The sequence below is a fragment of the Zophobas morio genome, unplaced genomic scaffold (genome assembly GCF_036711695.1).
Source record: "Zophobas morio isolate AGI-343-1 ecotype UQ-CSIRO unplaced genomic scaffold, CSIRO_AGI_Zmor_V1 ptg000004l, whole genome shotgun sequence".
Taxonomy (NCBI): Eukaryota; Metazoa; Arthropoda; class Insecta; order Coleoptera; family Tenebrionidae; genus Zophobas; species Zophobas morio.
The window spans coordinates 6,355,937-6,376,976 of NW_026972109.1; the positions used below are offsets into that span (position 1 = coordinate 6,355,937).

At 33.5% G+C, this 21,040-nt stretch overlaps 1 protein-coding gene across 5 annotated transcripts in view; it reads left to right on the forward strand.

The window, feature by feature from the left end:
* Positions 1-21,040, forward strand: part of LOC135139201 (sodium-coupled monocarboxylate transporter 1) — a 59,121-nt gene that overhangs the window by 27,687 nt on the left and 10,394 nt on the right. For all 5 annotated transcript variants that reach the window (XM_064069340.1, XM_064069348.1, XM_064069373.1 and 2 more), the window contains exons 2-4: positions 7,957-8,207; positions 9,117-9,439; positions 20,194-20,348. In XM_064069340.1, the coding sequence (XP_063925410.1) occupies positions 7,957-8,207; positions 9,117-9,439; positions 20,194-20,348 (729 nt within the window). The remainder of the gene's footprint in view (positions 1-7,956; positions 8,208-9,116; positions 9,440-20,193; positions 20,349-21,040) is intronic.

Consider the following 21,040-nt stretch of genomic DNA (forward strand, 5'->3'; position numbering starts at 1 on the left):
GTGGTGTATGAATCCGCCTTGAGTTTCAAATTTTCACAAAACACAAATTAACAGGGTTCTGTTGGTTTAATCTTCGGACACTTTTTTTTCTTCCTTGTTTTAATACTTAACGTTATCGTAAAAATACTGGATTTTGGACATTTTGCTTTTGTTTAAAACACAACGAAAGAACTAAATTCAGAAATGTTCAAAATAAACTCAATTTATTTCCGCATCACGTGACAGAAGTAAAAGCAGCGATAAGCGGTTTTTAATGATAAGTTTACTATAAACATTATTTATTAATTTATTTACAAATATTATTTATTTACAAATATTTATTTATAACACTGTGAAGACAAATTACATTTCGAAACTGAAACAATTTTTACTAGCAACCACCGAACTGGCAAATGGGTCATCTGCATCGTCCTAACGAGAAATAACGTCAACCCGATGAAAACAACAAACAACGAACAGATAATGATAATGCAAACAAATTACGGCTTTAAATGGACACTGATATCATGTTCCATAATGTCCATATAATTAAGCACCAAAATAAAACAACATTCGACATAATGTATCAGCACGTGATTCCTAATCCATGAATAATTCAGACCGAAGCGACAAACCACATTCTCTTTTTTCAACACAACAAAAATGATATGTAAATATAAGATAACAGCCCGAGATTACTCACAAGAAGCTTCCGCCTGTTTTTATGCAAACGCGTTGTGCAAATTTGTACGTTTCGTAAAGTTCGCGATAAAAAAAAAACGAGCTAATAAGAGTTTTAACAAAAAATCGCGACGTTGAAGAACCGGGGAGACTATTGAATGGCATCTGCGCCTTATTTTTTGCTTTCAACAACAAGCGACACAGGTCGATTTATTTGCAAGCAAAATGCATGATTTATTCCTTGGAGTTGCATAATTAAGATTTTACAACGTCATTCTGTTGTGATTAAGCGTAAAAAATTATACAATTGCATGCAAAATTCAGTTTGGAAAAAATAAAACAGGCCAGGGTGTACCTCGGAGCGTATTAACATTACTCACGTCGTAAATTATTAATTGCTTGGAGTGGATGGCTGGCGTAAGTACAAGTACACGCAGAAAAAAAAATTATAAATTGGTCGAAGGTTATTTCGACCGAAGTTCGCTCGCCCCTGAAGTACAATCCAACAAATCCCCCTTCTCTGAAAGATTATAAAAAAATTAGCTACTTTTGTATTTTGTTAACCTCTATAATTATATTTTTTACTTGAATTTTTCGATTCTTTAATTTTTCATTTCTTCAAATTTTCGAATTGCAATTTTTGGCTTCGTTTTTTTTTTATTTTTACAATTTTTCGCTTTTTCAGTGTTCTGATTTTATAATTTTTGGTCTTTTCAATTTCAGTTTTTTCAATTTTTCGGTTCTTCAATTTCTCGATTTGCAGTTTTCTAATTTTTCATTTGTTGTTTCTTCAATTTTGCGAAATATAACTTGAGTTTCCATTTTTAGATATTGCAATTTCTCGATGTACAGTTCCACGAGTTTCACATTTTTAATTTCTCAATTTTTTGATTTTTTAATTTTTCGTTTCTTCAAATTTTTATTTTTTTGTTTCTCCAGTTTTTCGATCTGCAATTTTTCGAGTTTTCAAGATTAAATTTTTCAGTTTTCAATTTTCCCAATTAAAAATTTTTCACTTTTAGATTTTGCAGTTTTCGATTGTAAACATTTCTCCAGTTTTCAATTTTTAATTTTTCAATTGTTTGATTCTTTAATTTTTCATTTCGATTTACATTTTTTGCATTCGGTTTTTTAATTTCTTTATTTTTACAACTTTTCGATTTTTCAGTGTTACGATTTTATAATTTTTTGTGTCCAATATCAATTGTTTCGATTTTTCGATTTGCGGTTTTTCAGTTTTTCATTTCTTTAATTTTGTTGTTTCTTCGGTTTTTCGATTTGCAATTTTTCCAGTTTTCAAGATAAAATTTTCAAGTTCCAAAAATTCTCAGTTTTTCATTTTTCGATAATTAGGTTTTGCAATTTTTCAATTAAAAATTTCTGGAGTGTTCATTGTCGCGCTTTATAGTTTTTGTTTTTTTTTCAATTTAAATTTTTTTCAATTTTTCGTGTATTCAATTTAAAATTGTGGTTTTTTTAGTTTTTCGCTCTTTTGTGTCTTCAATTTTACGAAATGTAATTTTTTGGTTTTTCATCTTTTAGGTTTTTTAATTTTTCGTTTTTTCAACAAGTTTTTATTTTAAATATGTAATAATAATTATAAAAATTTTTGCTTCCCCAATTTTAGGATTTTAGAATTTTTCCATTTTTCTATTAATGGATTTTAAAACTTTTTATTTATTCCACTTTTCAATTTTCAATTTTTAATTTTCGAATTTCTGGATGTTTAATTTTTCGATCTTCCAATGTTACAGTTTGCGACTTTACAATTTTAGCGATTCTGTAATTTTTCGATTTTATAATTTTTGTGTTTTCCAATTTTTCGATTCGATTTGCTTTTCGATTTTTCAATCCTTTTTCTTCAATTTTTCGTTTCCTCAGTTCTTCGATTTGGATTTCTATTTTGCAATTGCTCGTTTTTTCAGTTTTTCGATTTTCCAATGTTTTCAGATTTTTCGATTGTTAATTTTTCGAATCAAAAAATGGAAAAATTGCAAAACTGTAAAATTGATAAATCAAAAATGGAATTAGGAAAAAGTATAAAACGAAAATTTTGAAAAATCTAAAATTTGGACATCAAGAATTTGAAAAATTGAAAAATCGAAAGATTTAAAATTGAGAAACTTCAAAATCGAAAAAGTGCAAAATCGAAAAAGCGAAATATTGGAACTTAAGGAAAATTTTAATTTTTCGATTTGTAATTTTTGGTTTCGGTTTGCTTGATTTTTTTTAATTTTTCGATTAGTAATTTCTCAATTTTTTATTTTTTTGTTTCTTCAATTTTACGATATGCAATTCTTCCGAGTTTTAATTTTTAAAATTTTTCAGTTTTTCGTTTTTCCAAATTTTAAGTGTTTCACTTTTTAGATTTTGCAATTTTCCGATTTACAGTTTTTCGTTTGCATTTGTTATTTTCTTCATTTTTTTCAATTTTTCGTTTGTTAAATGTTCAGCCTTTATAATTTTTTTTTTCATTATATATTTTTTGATTTTTCAACGTACGGATTTTTTAATTTTTCGTTTTTTCAATTTTATATTTTTCAGTTTTTCGATTTTTCATTGTTTCGTTTTTCTATTTATGATTTACAATTTTCCTAGTTTTCATTTTAAACATCTAATAATATGTAATTATAATTTTTAAAATTATTCACTTTTAAAATTTTAGAATTTTAGGATTTTTCCATTTTTCAATTATTATTGGATTTTAAAATTTTTACATTTATTCGAGTTTCCAATTTTTTTATTTTTAATTTTTCAATTTCTCGATTGATGATTTTATAGTAAAAATCGGACTTAAATTGTGTTAAGAAAATATTTTTATTTTATAAAAATATTGGTCGAGGGTTATTTCGGCAGAACTTCCCTCGCCCTTGAAGTACAACACAAATCCAGCTTTTTTTTTTAAAATATCAAAATTTTTGGGATTTTTGTAGCCTGATAACCTCTATAAAGTTAAAATCGATTTAAATTTGTCAGTTTTACAATTTTCCAACTTTCGAATTTTTCAGTGTTTAAATTTTGCAATTTTTGGATTTAAAATTTCTCAAATTTTCGGTTTCCAATTTTTGATTTCGATTTTTTATTTTATTCATTCTTACAGTTTCATTGTTCCATTTTTTATAAGTTTTTGTTTTTTGGCAATTTTAATTTTTTCAATTTTTCAATTTGCAGTCTCACGGGTTTTGCATTTATAATTTCAGGTTTTCGATTCTTTAATTTTTCGTTTCTTCAAATTTAATTTTTTTTGTTTCTTCAGTTTTTTGATTTGTAATTTTTCGAGTTTTCAAAATTAAATTTTTCAGTTTTTAAAATCTCCCAATTTAAAATTTTTCAACTTTTGGATTTTGCAATTTGTCGATTTAAAATTTCTCGAGTTTTCAATTTTTGAATTTTTAATTTTTCGATTCTTTAATTTTTCATTTCTTCAAATTTTCGATCTGCACTCGGTTTTTTGTTGTCTTTATTTTTACAAGTTTTCCATTTTTCAGTGTCGCAATTTAAATTACTTTCTTTTTCAATTGATTTTTTTACAATTTTTCGTTTCTTCAATTTCAATTTGTAGTTTATTCAATTTTTAATTTTTTTGTTTCTTCAAATTTTCGATTTACAAGTTTTATAATTTTTTTCAGTTTTGGGATTTTACAATTGTTTGGTTTTCAATTTTTCGGTTTTTCAACTTTCAGATTTTTTATAATTTTTCCTGTTTTCAATTCTAAATTTTCAGTTTCTTGATTTTCCAATTTTTTTCATTGTGAAATTTTCGGTTATTCAATTTTTCGATTTTTCAACATTTTTAATTTTTCGTTTTTGCAACATTTTCAGTTTCTCGATTTTTCACTTTTTGTTTTCATTTTAAATACATATATAATAGTTATTTATGTATTAAGGGCATAATCAGGGAGATTGTGGCACGAGGGAATGTTTAAAGCCCGACGAAGGAGGGCTTTTAATTTCCTGAGTGCCACAATCGACAATTATGCACGTGGTACATACAACGTTTTATTCTATTTTAGTTTATAAACTATTTTTAACGAAATATTGAGTATTTTCGGCAAGACTGTGTGAATTGTGCCGATGCGAATTTTAATACATAGCTGGCTATTATTTTGATGTTGTTATGGATACCACGTTGATTATTTGATAATTCGTTTTTCAAAATGTAAATTAAAGAAGCGGAAAACGTTTATTCAAACGAAAGTTTAGAAGAATTTGAAGTCGGTCAGGTAATGATTTGATAAAATATTGTTTTTCCAACTTAAGAAAAACGTTGAATATCGAAGCGTGTTTGAATAATTAATTGATTAGAGTAAATGAACAATCAATTGTTGCTTAGCAATTTTTGACAGATTTGTGCTAAAAAGGTCAATTTAAGCCCGCATTTGGGTGCTTATAAATAAGATTATGGTTCTAAAATAGAATAATAATTATAATTTTTAAAATTTTTGACTTCCTCAATTTTACGATTTTGGAATTTTTCCATTTTTCGATTTATGGATTTTAAAACTTTTTCAGTTATTCGACTTTTCATTTGTTCGACTTTTCAATTTTCATTTTTAATTTTTCCATTCGAATACAAAAATTGGAAAATTTTTCGATTTTCTAATTTTTGGATTCGATTCGTTTTTCTTTCCAACTTTTCATTTCTTCAGCTCTTCGATTTGCAATTTTTCGATTTTTCAGTGTTTTCCAATTTTTTAGTTTTTGAATTTTCAACTTCTCGAATAAAAAAAAATGGAAACATTGCAAAACTGTAAAAACGATAAATCAAAAATGGTATTACGAAAACGTATAAAACGAAAACTTTGAAAAATTTAGGAATTGGAAGTCAAGAATTGGAAAAATTGAAAAATCGAAAGATTTAAAATTGATGAACGTCAAATTTGAAAAAGTGCCAAATCGAAAAAACGAAATATGGAAAATTAAAGAAATCGAAAAATCGGATGATTCGCAAAACAGAAAAATTTTAAAAATGGAAAATCAAGGAATTGAAAAATCAAAGATTAAAAATTTGAAAAATTGAATAAACTTAAATTTGTAAAGTCGAAAAAAACATTTAAAAAATTAAGGAAATGAAAGAATGAAAAATTGTGACGCATATCGGGAAAATGAAAAATAATATAGCTAAAATAAAAAATTAAAAAAGACACGAAAAACTGAAAAATTGAAAATTAAAAATTGTGAAACTGAATAGTCGAAATATTAAAAAAAATCAGTCCAAAATAATAACAATAATTTCTCCAGTTATAAATTTTAATTTTTCATTTTTTCGATTCTTTAATTTTACATTTTTTCAAATTTTCGATTTACAGTTTTTCGTTTCGGTTTTTTACTTTCTTTATTTTTACATTTTTTGGTTTCTTCAGTTTTTCGATTTGTGGTTTTTCAATTTTTCATTTATTTTGTATGTTCAATTTTCGCTACGTAACTCTTGGAGTTTTCATTTTTAAAGTTTTCAGTTTTTTGATTTGCAATTTTTAATTTTTTAGTTTTTCGATTCGCTAATTTTTCATTTCGGTTTTTTACTTTCTTTATTTTTTTGTTTTTTCAATTTTTCGGTTTTTAATGTTATGATTTTATAATTTTCTTCTTTTCATTGTGAAATGTTTCAATTTTTGTTTTTTTTTTTTTGATAAGTTACAAATTCAACAGCGGCTAAATAGAAAAATTTTAAAAATGGAAAATCGAAGAATTAAAAAATAAAAAATAAAAAATTTGAAAAATTGAATAAACGAAAAATTGTAGTCGAAAAAACATTGAAAAAATTAAGGAAATGAAAAAATGGAAAATGGTGACATAAAATCAAGAAAATGAAAATTAAAAAATCGGTAAAATGAAAAATAAAAATCAAGAACTTGAAAAACTGAGGAGACGAAAAACTGAATCGAAAAGGAAAAATTGGGAAACTGAAAAATCGAAAAATGAAATATTGTAAAATCAAAAAATTGCAGCAAAATGGAAAAAAAGAAGAAATGAAAAATGAAAAACTGTGGTATAAAATCGAGAAAAATGAAATAATGATATCAAAAAATTTAATTTTTGAAAATTATACGATTTGCAAAAAATTACGACAGTGAACATCATAAAAAAATGACCCAAGATAAAAAGAGTTGTATACATTAAACATATCCACAAGAGTTGAGTAAATAAGAAACTGCAAAATGTTGCTATACAATTTTGATTTTTTTTTCCAAAAATCTGGATATCTAGGGTGTGCAGGAATGTGATTTTATAAAATAGTAAAAATGTAACTATTGTAACTTTTGGAGATGACGCCATTTTATTGTTAGTGGGGATGATTAGCCAAGTTTTGTTTCGCGTTTTACCATATACATGAAATTCCTTGACAACAATCAGTCCAGTAGTTAGGGCAACTATCTAAATTGATATGTCACTTTTGTTTTTTGATTTTTCATATTTTCGATTGTTTGATTTTTTGACTTTCGATATTTCCATTTCTCGATTTTTTACGCTGTTTGGATGTTTAGGTTTATCAATTTTTTGATTTTTATATTTTTCGAATTTTGTTTAGCTTACGCTCAGGAAGTAAAAATACGTGGAAGGAAATGCTTGTTATTTTTTCTTGGATTGGAGAAGTTCAAGCTCTGTAACAGTAATTAATCTAGCTTTTGAAAACTTTTGGCCCTTGGGTTTCAACCTGTGGATGAATTTCTCATGTTACTAAAATTTCAGTAGTGTGTATAACAACAACAAATCGATTCAGCGGCCATAACTCACCGTCTTGTCGCCTTCTGGCCACGAAGAGGCGTCTGAAACAGCGTCAAAACCGCGAAATGGCGCCTCGCTATGATACACAACAATTATTTGTGTTTAAGGGCTCGTTCCGTCCTTATGTAATTTTAGTAAATTGTGAATCGCAGGTGTAGAAGCCGTTGTTGTTGCCGGCATCCGCAAAGCAAAGAGAGATTACGGAGTTCCGAAGCGAACTTCATACATCCTTGACAAACTCAAAGTAACCGCGTTAATCATGACCCTTCGGAGCGCCACGTGCGGCGGAAAATTTTCCGCAGCTATTTTTCGGGCGCTTATTTTCAGCGCCAAGAACCTTGTACTTTACTTTATTAAAAATAATAAACCTCTAGTTTCGAATTTGTTTTATTGCGGTTATAACAATAAAGCCTGCACTCGTCCCGAATTTCCTCCTCCTTTGATTAAAATTTTCCGTTTTTCGAGGAAGGAAAAGTCGCTCGAACCGGATCAAAGTATTATAACTATTGGGGAAGACATCGGAAGTTTAATTACTACGAGATATAAAAATGTTCGCTTTTCTTCTTCCAGGACCTATAAATCAACAGATCCGAGTTGGAGCGACGGCCCGACAATGTCGAAGGACGCAAAAAGCATGATATGGGACTATCTGGTCTTTGTGATTTTTGTAATCGCAAGCACCTTTGTCGCCGTCTATTCCCGTTTCTTTGGTCCTAAAGAAAAGACAAAGGCCGATTTTGTTTTTGCTGCTGGCAAAGTTTCCATGGCAGCGATGATGCTGAGTATAGCGAGAGGAACGCTGGGTGTTCGATCATTTTTGGGTGAGTATGACGAAACGATTTATATTTCTTTCTTTAGACGGATAAAATTAGACGCCACAACCTCGAAATGTCTATATTTACAACTCTTCCCACTCAGAAATTCGCTACACGATATTTCTAATATATATACTAAATTTTACAACAATCAGTCCGGTAGTTTGGAAAACTATTTGTCAGACAGACGGAAACGAGGGACCTATGTTTTTGTATTCTAGAGGTCATGAAACGTCGCGAAAACAAAAAGTAGCGGTGGAATTGCTACGCTCGGAAAATATAAAGAGAATTAACGCCGCGACGTCACTGTTCAGAAATACGCGGAAACCCCATGTTTATAAATACGTTCCACAGCACGCTCTTCACGCGTGCAGCTCCTAACTACCTCGTCGATTAACACTTCTGCGATTAACCAGCGACCGGTTTCGTCCGCATTCATCAGTACCGAAAATTTATCGCAGTGCGCCGACTTTATTGTTACAAAGAAAATACTTGGGTATGCTAAACTCGCGTTTATTCGAACAAACAGAACAAATTTATGGCGACACATCCGCTCAATGTAACTTTTCTCTTGTACGAGAAATTTTAAATATCCCAAACAGTCGCTAGTCTGCATACATTTTTTAATCTTTTTTTTTCATTAACTTAACTAGCACTGGTTTACGACAGTTCCGTTTAGAGCCAGCAGCGTTATGACAAATTCACGAAACTTTAACTACCCATGAAAGTTTGCAGCAAGAACAAAACTTGATCTCATTCGAGTATAACCCACTTAAAAAAGTTTCGAGTCTGGAGGAGAAAAAAACGATTAGAATATTCTCGGGGTCGTTTTTAAAGTGGTTGATTTCGAGATTGGCAAACACCATCTTCGCGTCAGTTGAGTGGGGTAGTTTTTAATGATTTTGTTTGGTTTAGGTTATCCGTCGGAATTGTTCTACCGCGGCTCTACCATGTGGGAGACCCTGTATGGGATGGTCCTCGCCTACCCCATCGTCTGTTTCGTCTTCGTCCCCGTGTATTTCAGCCTGGGGATTACATCGGTGTATCAATATTTGGACCTCCGCTTCAAATCTCGTCTAGTCAGATGTTTAGCATCAGGAACTTACATAGTGCGACAGCTCCTGAACCAGGGGGTGACCGTCTTCACCCCCTGCGTTGCCCTCAACACCGTCATCGGCATCCCTTACTGGGCGTCGATCTGCGGGATCACCCTCGTCAGTATTATTTTCACAATCCTGGTAAGTCAAATTCACCAGGGTTTTTACTCAGTGAACTAAAAATGTTTCGCTGTGTGTAAAACCTTGACGGTTTTATTAACTCGCCGGTTTATTATTATCTTTTAATTTTCCGACAGGGCGCCAATTACCCTATTGATTGATTATTTTGGGTTGTAATTTTTCGTTTGGCGGCGGCGATGATGTCGTTTCAACGTCACAATCAATTTTCATTCGCGTCGTGCCGGAGTTCCGATATTAGACAGTTGTTAAGCCTAAGAGATGATTAATATTAAATTCACTTCTTCGCTTCATCGGAAAGTTCACCGGCGGGAATCCAACAAGGAAACAATAACAAAGTTTGGGTTTATGCAGAAAAAAGGAAACTTTTAATACGATATGTAAATACAAGACATATTTATAAGTCCGAAGTTTGCTCGTAATACAAATTTACATAAAATTTCAAAGAGTCGTGCAAACTGTGTGAAACACTTAAATTGATTGTGCATTGAACGAAGAAAGGGAGGCTGAGGAAATTTTAATTTGCTTTATTCTAGCGCTACTTCGCCGAATCGGGATTATTACACGCGCATAATTCCAAATACGAAACGCTGCGAGGAAAGCCGGAACTCGGAATAAAACGAAACTTTTTGTTGCTCTGGAATAATTACACGAGCGACCCCAGAAATCGAAATGCACATGCTAACGCGGTGACGTCACAGGCGTATTGTGTGTTGCATACACTCTAATGGATCAATGTTTACAGTGATCATCGGCTACTAGATAATTGGCTGCCACTTGAGGAAGCCATTTATTTTGTTTACAAATGTCGTTTTCACTAATTTATCCATTTTCCGTGTTTTATTTAATTGCTTCTTGATTAGTTTCATTAGCATACATTTGGCGCTTTTGTATTTGCCTTGACAAAATTTGTCCGGTAAGCAGCGACGAGAATCAAGGTGAAGTTCATTACCTGTAACTATCGCAATTACCGCACGCGAATTCATAATTTGATAATTTCATAAAAAAATAATCCCCGTAAATTGACTAAATGGTATTATATTAAATAAATTAAATTGTGAAACTCTTGTGCGTTGTAATATAATGGCGCGCTTCCTGTCGATAAATTATTTCAAACGTCAATTATTATTTAACTCAAGCAATATTACCCATACATTAGCCTGGTGATATATTGTGTTATTTCCTCGGTAACATTACCCCATTTACATTTACACCTGCTCTAATATACGTCGTTCATGATCTGCCCCCTTCATAACACACTTAAACAATTGGTTATTTCGTAGTGAAAATTAACATAATATAAAAAACGAGAACAATAATAAATATAAATAAGGGGCAGTCTCCTCGTCACGGTTGTAGTTGAATTCCGGTTCTCTGCGCAATCCGCTCGTCGTAGACGGAATTGCGACACTCGGCGTGACTGTAAAGTAAGATTTATAAACTTTCTGGAGGTTGAAGTTCCCGTTGCAGTTGCTGTTCCCGCTGACGTTGCTTTTAGACCTGAAACTTGTCATTTATAAACTCCGGTGTCAGGTTACCGTTGATAATAACTTTGAAGTTCAACTTTTGCATTATTTAAAAGGATTGTAGAGGAAAAGTGAAGGATTTAAATTGATTACTACAAAAGTTGACTATTTTAGACATGTCTTAAGTTTCTTGTTGCCGAAATAAGTCTACACATATTAAGAAAAAAAAGCAAAATATAAACCCCGCCCACCCACCCCGTCTCAATTGTGCTGAATATTTTATTCTTAGAACCTTAAAACACGTTTAAAATTTATAAATTTTTGTAAGAAAATATGTATTTTTTTATTCGTCGTGAGCTTAACTGCAAAATCCTTATTATTTCTCTACAAGAAATTACCATGTAAGACATATTTTTGAGTATCACATTATTCAAAGATTACTATGTAATATATTAAGAAAAACTTAAAGCTGAAGATTAAGCCCTACATACCTGCCCTGATATAAATAGAAATGAAGTTCTCATTCATTGACAGACTGGATGGCGGAGCCTAATTGCAAAATCCATATTTCCTTACAAAAATGTACCATTTTAACAATGTTTTAAGTTTCTTGTTGCCGAAATAAATCTACACATATTAAGACAAGAAAGGTAAAATATAAGCCCCGCCCACCCACCCTATCTCAATTCTGATAATTTTTTTTATTCGTCGTTAAGCCGAGGGGCGGAGCTTAATTGCAAAATCCATATTTCTTTACAAAAATTGACCATTTTAAACGTGTTTTAAGTTTCTAAAAAGAAAAAATCATCACAAATGAGATGGCGTGGGTGGGCGGGGTTTATATATATTTTGCTTTTTCTTAATATACAGACTATTCTTTAAACAATACTCAAAAACATCTTTCTAATTTCTTGTAAAGAAATAAGTATTTTGCAGTTAAGCTCCGCTACCTTGATTCACGGCGAATTAAAAATAGTCACAATTGAGATAGGGCGGGTGGGCGGGCTTACATTTTGACTTTTTGTTTTAATATGTGAGACTTCTTTTCACAACATGAAACTTAAAATATGTTTAAAATGAAAAATTTGTATAAGGAAATATCGATGTTGCAAATAGGCTCCGCCCTATTTTTGCAAAATCTATATTTCCTTGCAAAAATGTATCATTTTAACCTTGTTTTAAATTTCTTGTTGCAAAAATAAGTCTGCATATATTAAGAAAAAAAAGGTAAAATATAAGCCCCGCCCATCCACCCTATCTCAATTCTGATGATTTTTTTTATTCGTCGTTAAGCCGAGGGGCGGAGCTTAATTGTAAAATCCTTATTTTTCTACGAGAAATTATCAAGTAAAATATGTTCTTAAGTAATCGTGTTATACAAAGCAAACTAATTAATGTATTAATTAAAAAAGAAAACGAAAAGAGAAGCCTCACCCATCCGTCTCGATCTCAATAGTAATGAATTTTTAATTCGTTGTCAGACCGAGGGGCGGGCCTTAATTGCAAAATCCATATTTCTTTAGAAAAATTTACCATTTTAAACGTGTTCTAAGTTTCTAAGAATAAAAAAATGATCACATTTGAGATGGGGTGGGTGGGAGGGGTTTATACAGGGTGTCCCAGAATTCGCGCCATTCCCGTGAATGACATGTTCCCTGTCCCGAACTGTGCCGTAATTCGCAAAAAGAATTGTCCAGGCTTTAACCGTGTGAGAACTGGAAGGCGATTAAGTTGACCAATAGAGAGGCTGCTTTTATATCCGAACGTTTCTATGTTCAAAGTTACCTATGCCAAGAACAAAAAATCGGGTAATACTAAAGTTGAATGAATTTTTTCCGAATCCCCCTCCGTCAACAAAAGGAAACAGAAGTGTGGTTATAAATTTAATCATTTTGACAATTGTTTGTCATAAACTGTCACGAAGTTTATCACTGACCTGAAGAGACGCTTCTGCGCCAAAGATGACTGATTAATGTACACAGAGACGTCAAGGTTTACTTTAAGGCAAGTAGCATGGGACAGAAGTTATTTCTGCTGCCATTCTAGTTAAATTGTGTTTAACTGGGCTGTACATGTCATAAGAGAAGCTGTTTCATTTCATCGTAGGCAAATAATACATTTATTACTATTCTACATAGAGTAGCTACCGAAGAGCAGGTATTAGAAGTCATTTTCTTAGAACCCCGTGAATAATCGTCGGCACCCAGACCAACATGTGTTTCACCGATTGTTACATCGAGCAAGAGAAGATCTTTTCAACCTAGTCGGAAAGGCCGTGCTGGGGCTCCACGGAATGTACGTGTAGGTGCTGAAGAGCAAGTGTTAGGAAACATGGAAGCGGATCCTAGGAGAAGTGTCCTCTACGTAGCGCAAATTAGTGGATGTTCAAGATCGACCACTCATCGTATCCTTCAAGAGAGAAGACTGCATCCTTACCATTACACGAGAGTGCAGCATCTGCGACCAACCGACTACCCGCGACGAGTACATTTTGCTCAATGGTTACTGCGACAAAATGAACTAAATCCTGATTTTACACGGCGCATTCTTTTCACCGACGAATGTTCATTTTCCCGAGAAGGAATGTTTAATGCACACAATTGGCATTTCTGGGCACACGAAAATCCACATCTCACTAGGGTGAGAGCATATCAGGAGCGATTTACTATTAATCTATGGGCTGGAATCATTGGTACTACTGTGGTAAAAATTTTAATGCATCTGATAAAATTATCAGATTACCTGATCGCCTTAATGGGGATGCATATGCTAATTTTCTACGACTAGAGCTTCCGGCATTGTTGGAAGACGTTCCTTTGAATGTACGGCGGAATATGTGGTTTCAGCACGACGGCGCTCCTCCACATAATTCGATACTTGTACGACGAACATTGAAAAGAGTATCGTCATAGGTGGATTGGGCGTGGCAGTACTAATATCTGGCCTCCTAGATCTCTAGACCTTTCTGCTTTGGACTTTTTTTTGGAATCAAATTAAAAATTACGTATATAGAGAACCCCTAGATATGTTAGAAGAACTGGAAGAGAGACTGCACGAAGCCTACGCTACAGTTACTCCTGAGATGTTACATAATACACAACACAACATAATTCAACGAGCTAGAACTTGCATTGAAGTTAATGGTGGTCATTTTGAGCACATTGTTTAATAACGTTACAGTACGACGATTCCAGCCCATAGATTAATAGTATTGCTCTTGATATGCTCTCACGTTAGCGAAATGTGGATTTTCGTTTGCCCAGAAGAAGTGAATTGTGCGCATTAAATATTCCTTTTCGGGAAAATCAACATTCGTCGGCGAAAAGAATGTGCCGTGAAAAATCAGGATTTAGTTCATTTTGTCGCAGTAACCATATAGCAACATGCACTCGTCGCGCAGTCGGCTCGTCGCAGATGCTGCACTTTCGTCAATAGTAAGGATGCAGATTTTTCTCTGTAAGGATACGATGCATGATCGATCTTGAGCATCCAATCATTTGTGCCACTTGTTCTTCACTGTCTATGCGTATAATCCGTGGAGCCCCAGCACGGCTTTCCGCATAGGCTGAAAAGATCCATCTTCTTTTGCTGGATGCAACAAACGACGAAACACATGCTGGTCAAGGAGCCGATGATTGGGGAAAAGACCTGTATATTCGCGCACAGCAGTGGCTGCATAGCGTGTACATTCTCCATAAATTGTTTGTATTGTTCTTAAAAAAAATTGCAACTATTGTTATAATTTTTATTCGTATCTTTTCAATCTCTAGAAAGTATGTACTCACAACTTTAAAGAAACTGTCTTAAATCATCATGTGCAACATCAATATTATTCTTGAATAAGTCTCAGTTTTCAGTATCTTCCCCACATGATTGACACCACAGCAGATACCTATGATCTTAATACACCAGAGAAGTGGAGTCTCGTCTATTTTTTCGTTGCTTAGATTAGGTATCAGCAACAAAGCTGTTCAGTAAAAATTGATACTGTTTATTGAAAATCATAATCACTGATTAATCAAAAGCGATATTTATGTTTAAATACACTTAATAACGTTCTTTGAATGGACATGTGGTACTCTTTTTTAGAAATAACGATAAACTTAATATCAGGCATATGATGCATTCTGAAAATGTACTAATTTTCGTTAAAAAGAACAACACATTATTCACGGGGCTCTAAGAAAATCACTTCTAATACCTGCTCTTCGGTAGCTACTCTATGTAGAATAGTAATAAATGTATTATTTGCCTAAGACGATGAAATGAAACAGCTTCTCTTATGACATGTACAGCCCAGTTAAACACAATTTAACTAGAATGGCAGCAGAAATAACTTCTGTGCCATGCTACTTGCCTTAAAGTAAACCTTGACGTCTCTGTGTACATTAATCAGTCATCTTTGGGGGCAGAAGCGTCTGTTCAGGTCAGTGATGAACTTCGTGACAGTTTATGACAAACAATTGTCAAAATGATTAAATTTATAACCACACTTCTGTTTCCTTTTGTTGACGGAGGGGGATTCGAAAAAAATTCATTCAACTTTAGTATTACCCGATTTTTTGTTCTTGGCATAGGTAACTTTGAACATAGAAACGTTCGGATATAAAAGCAGCCTCTCTATTGGTCAACTTAATCGCCTTCCAGTTCTCACACGGTTAAAGCCTGGACAATTCTTTTTGCGAATTACGGCACAGTTCGGGACAGGGAACATGTCATTCACGGGAATGGCGCGAATTCTGGGACACCCTGTATTTTGTATGTTTCTCTTAATATACATAGTATTCTTTGAACAACACGATACTCAAAAACATGTTTTTAATTTCTTGTAAAGAAATAAGTATTTTGCAGTTAAGCTCCGCCCCCTGGATTCACGGCGAATAAAAAAAAATCATCACAATTGAGCTAGGGCGGGTGGGCGGGCTTTCATTTTGCCTTTTTGTTTTAATATGTGTGGACTTCTTTTCACGACATGAAACTTAAAATATGTTTAAAATGAAAAATTTGTATAAGGAAATATCGATGATGCAAATAGGCTCCGCCCCATTATTGAAAAATATATATTTCCTTGCAAAAATGTATCACTTTAACCATGTTTTAAGTTTCTTGTTGCAGAAATAAGTCTGCACATATTAAGAAAAAAAGGTAAAATATAAGCCCCGCCCACCCACCCTATCTCAATTCTGATGATTTTTTTTATTCGTCGTTAAACCGAGGAGCGGAGCTTAATTGTAAAATCCTTATTTTTCTACGAGACATTATCAAGTAAAATATGTTCTTAAGTAATCGTGTTATAGAAAGAAAACTAATTAATGTAATATTTAAAAAAGAAAACGAAAAGAGAAGCCCCACCCATCCGTCTCGATCTCATTCGTGATGAATTTTTAATTCGTTGTTAGACCGAGGGGCGGAGCCTATTTGCAAAATCCATATTTCTTTATAAAAATTTACCATTTTAAATGTGTTTTAAGTTTCTAAGAATAAAAAAATCATCACATTTGAGATGGGGTGGGTGGGCGGGGTTTATATTTTGTATTTTTCTCTTAATATACATAGTATTCTTTGAACAACACGATACTCAAAAACATGTCTTTAATTTCTTGTGAAGAAATAAGTATTCTGCAGTCAAGCTCCGCTCCCTTGGTTTACGGCGAATAGAAAAAATCATCACAAATGAGACAGGGTGGGTGGGCGGGCTTTCATTTTACCTTTTTGTTTTAACATGTGTAGACTTCTTTTCACAACATGAGACTTAAAGTATGTTTAAAATGGAAAATTTGCATAAGGAAATATCGATTTTACAATTAGGTTCCGCCCCACTTTTTCCTTGCAAAAATGTATTATTTTAACCATGTTTTAAGTTTGTTGTTGTGAAAAGATGGTTATGTATGTTAAGAAAAAAAGGCAAAATATAAGCCCCGCCCACCCACCCGATCTCAATTCTGATGATTTTTTTTTATTCGTCATTAGCGGAGGAGCGGAGCTTAATTGTAATATCCTTATTTTTCTATAAAATATATATATATTCTTAAGTAATCGTGTCATACAAAGAAAAATAAATGAATTAAAACAAAAAACGAAAATTTACCATTTGAAACATGTTTTGTGAAAACACATCAAGGAAAAATTGGTCAAAAGTTGTTTCGACAGAACTTTCCTCGCTCCAGAAGTACAATGAAACAAACAATGATAAAAATTTATCATGCTTATCATAATTTTAAAACATCTGCAAGATTTCAAATCATTCAGTTGTTCAGATACAAAATTAAATTGCAAAATATTGTTTTATAATTTTGATTTTTTTTTCTCAAAACTTTCAACACGGAGTCATAAACTACGTATGTTTTTTTATACAATTTGAAACCCATTTATTATGTACAATTTTGAAGTGACGTCATCAATTCATCACATTATTGGTGGGAATGATTAGACAAATTTTGCTTAGCGATTTACCATCCACATGATATACTTAATATAAATACAAAATTTGACAACAATCGCCCCAGTACTTTCGTAGATTATCTGTCTAATAAAAAATCGGGACGTCAGACAGACAGACGACGGATAGACAGACGGAACCGGGAGACCTATTTCTTCGTACGCTCGGAAAGTAAAAGTTGGTTATTTCGATAAAATTTCCCTCGTCCCTGAAACATATAGAAGATTAGAATAATAAAATAACTAAAACCCATACTCCAGAATACAGTGAAATGGTTACTGGAATTATATATGTACAAATCAGATATCGGGCAGGGTCCAGGAATAAGTGCGGCGGTCGGGGCAACCTTCTCGTCACGGTTGACGTTGAATTCCGGTTCTTTGCGCTATCCGCTCGTCGTAGAAGGAATTGCCTCATTCAGCGTGACCGTGACTGCAACTCGTACGGGGAAAGATTCAAAATATTCAGATCCCGGAAAATGTTGAAATTAACACTCCCTAAATTTCTGATCACCTGGAATATTTCCCGGATTTGAGAGAATCTAAGTACAAAGTAGAAAGAAAATGAATTTTCGTGTTCATACGTTGAAGCAAACATGTAGAAATCATAAAAGCTGAAAGTCTTAGAAAGTTTGAAAGATGAAGTTTTACGAACGTTTTATATTCGTTTGGTTTGTTTATGGTTGTTCCCGGGCTCACTACCTGTCGTAGTTGTCGCCCGATGGGTCAATTTTCTAGCAATGAGTACTCGCAAATAGAACTCGGTTGCTTTTGATAAAACAATAAGATTGAGAGTACGAAATCGCAGAGTAATTTAAGTATGAAGTAATCGTTTTAAGCAGTGATTTTTAAATCCGCTCTGAAAGAATGATTGCATTATATCGAGGATCAGAAAAAGCTTGGATACTCGACGGTTGACGCCTTTGAAAAATGGTTTAGGGAAAAGCTTATCGCAAAATTAGTACACAAAAGTGCCATTGTAATGGATAATGACAGGGAATTGGTTTTATGGGTTTGGATTTTTTTGGATTCATTAGTGCTGAGGCGCCTGGCAAAATCCATTAATGTAACAATGTAATTAATATATATAACGTGATTTTCTTCGTTGTAATTTAATCACGAAGCTTGTTTGGTTGTAATTGTGATTAAACCATTCCCACATATCAATTATACAAATAGATCTCAATTTCCCACAAAACGTTCGCCCATCCCAATTATTGTCAGGTAATCGAAGCCCAACTAGCGCAGCAAATGCCACGATCGGACAATATTTGTCCCGCAAATTCAAGTGCTCAAGTGTGAAATTAACATGATCAACACGCCGGAATCCACTCTAGTTGTTTTAATCAAAAAAGTGCCACTTCCAGCCTCTCCTCGACCGATAGCTTCGGCTTTAATAAAAGCGATAAGTACGGCAACGCAATTTCCACCAAAAATTAATTAAAACCCCCGGAAATAACTACCTGCGAATTTCTAAATTTTCACCAAAAACGTCATCGAATCGAAGAGGATATTTCCAGCACGTTGTTGTACAAAATGAATTATTTAGGTCGAGAGTGGTGCAAGCCGGCGTATTTCATCCACTATGCAAATAGGGGTCTAACTTGTGTAAGTGGTGATGAAACTTGGAATATTATGAGCATTCGAGTATTATACGGGGGAAACTGACCACTTTGTTGGAGGTTCGTGTTCGGTAAGGTCGTATCCTTCGGTTACTCCAAGCCAGAACAAACTTTTGTTTAAGGAGTTTTAACCGCAGAATGTGCATTATTCATGACCGAAGAGTAATGAGTTTATGCATATTTTAATTATATCTATGCAGCTGAGATAGTTTTGAGAGTGGAAGGAAACGAACTCATTAACTTCCGCAAGAAGTTTGCTTTTTAGGAAAATGCGCCGCTTTGCAAACCAAGATGTTAACGCGTCTTAATTAATTTCTGCATTAAGAATGCAAATACGAGGATGTGTGGTAGTTCGTTATTTTTTGAAAATTTTCTGTTAAATTAAAAGCAGCCTGGTAGCTGAATAAGCAGGGTCGCTCCTGGCCCAAACCAACTACCCTTGCACCCTTTAATTCCGGCAGGCGGCATTAGGTTCAGCCCCGAGCGGCTTAAACGAAAGTCATCTTCGCTCTGCATCCCGAATAAATAAAAATTCTTGCGCTCCCTCTTGTTTAAAACGTCACCGAATAAGAACGACCTTTTTCTGTTTGCTATGCTTTGTGGACGTATAGGGTTTATTGTTATTCGCGACGCGTACATTTTTTAATATTGTGGGCTTTGAAGAAAAAAAATCGAAAAAGGAAGATGACGTGCGGAAGGCTAATACGATGAGAACGCTCATCAGAGCGCCGGTGAAATATTTTCCTTTTTCTCCCGGATGGCCGATTTTCTGCTTGATCAGGAAACGAAATTACTTGGATATCAAAGTCATGAGTAAATTTTAAGAGTTGATGGCATTTCTTAAAAGATGCTCGTCGAACTTCAGACGACACGGAAAGAAAATGACAAAGTGGTGAAAACAATAAGACGAATCTGTCAAATTACTTAAAAGGGGGAATTGGCGATCGATTCCGCGACGGCGTACACAAAAATCGCGCAGAATAACTTGTAATTAGAGCTTTCGCGGAAAATAGGGTCATTAGTTGCGACTTTTCGCCTAGCCGGTGTAATTAACTTGGACATTTTGTATAATTTCTTTTTCTGGGAAAAGGAGGCGTTTAAATAAAAATGTGTGTTACAATAAGGTAACGGCGAAACTTCCTCCTTACGACACGATAAAGAGCGAAGGAACTATTGAAAGGCCGCCCTTTTCAGAACTCATTTTCGTGTCTCATTCTGTTTTCATTTTCAGGGAGGCCTGAAAGCAGCAATTCTTGCCGACGTAATGCAAGGATTAACAATGATCGCAGTGAGCCTCGCAATAATCGTCCAGGGCTGTATCGAAGTGGGCGGCTTCGGGGCCGTATTTGAAAGAAACAAGAACGATGGCCGTCTGGACTTCCTCAAGTAAGTGACAGTTAACACTAATTTAATTCCTAACATCCACACCCATTTACATAAAAAATCCACCTACACCGCGATTTAACTCGAAAAATTAAGTAGTCGTGGCCCAAATCCAAGTTTTATATATTTTTAAATGAAAAAAAAATTAGGCCCTTCAAAAACAAGACAATACATCCTTGAGATTGTTTCAAACTACTTCAAAAACAAAACACAACGGATCCCCGAGATTATGTCAAATTACTTCAGAAACAAGGCCCACAGGAGGTCCCCGAGATTCTTTCAAACTACTTCAAAAACCAGACACAAGGGGTTCCCGAGAGTCTTTCAAATTACTTCAAAAACAAGACCCACAGTAGATCTCTGAGATTCTGTCGAACTACTTCCAAAACGAAACACAAGAAGTCCCGAGATTCTTTCAAATTACTTCAGAAACAAGACCCAGAGGAGATTTTTTCAAAGTACTTCAAAAACAAGACACAAGGGTCCCCTGAAATACTACCAAACTGCTTCAAAATTAAAACACAAGGGGTCCCCGAGAATCTATTAAACTGCTTCAAAAATAAAACATAAGGGATCCCCGAGATTCTTTTAAATTATTTCAGAAACAAGACACAAGGGGTCCCCGAGATTTTATCAAGTTACTTAAAAAAAACACACAAGGGGTCCCCGAGATTCTAATAAACTGCTTCAAAAAT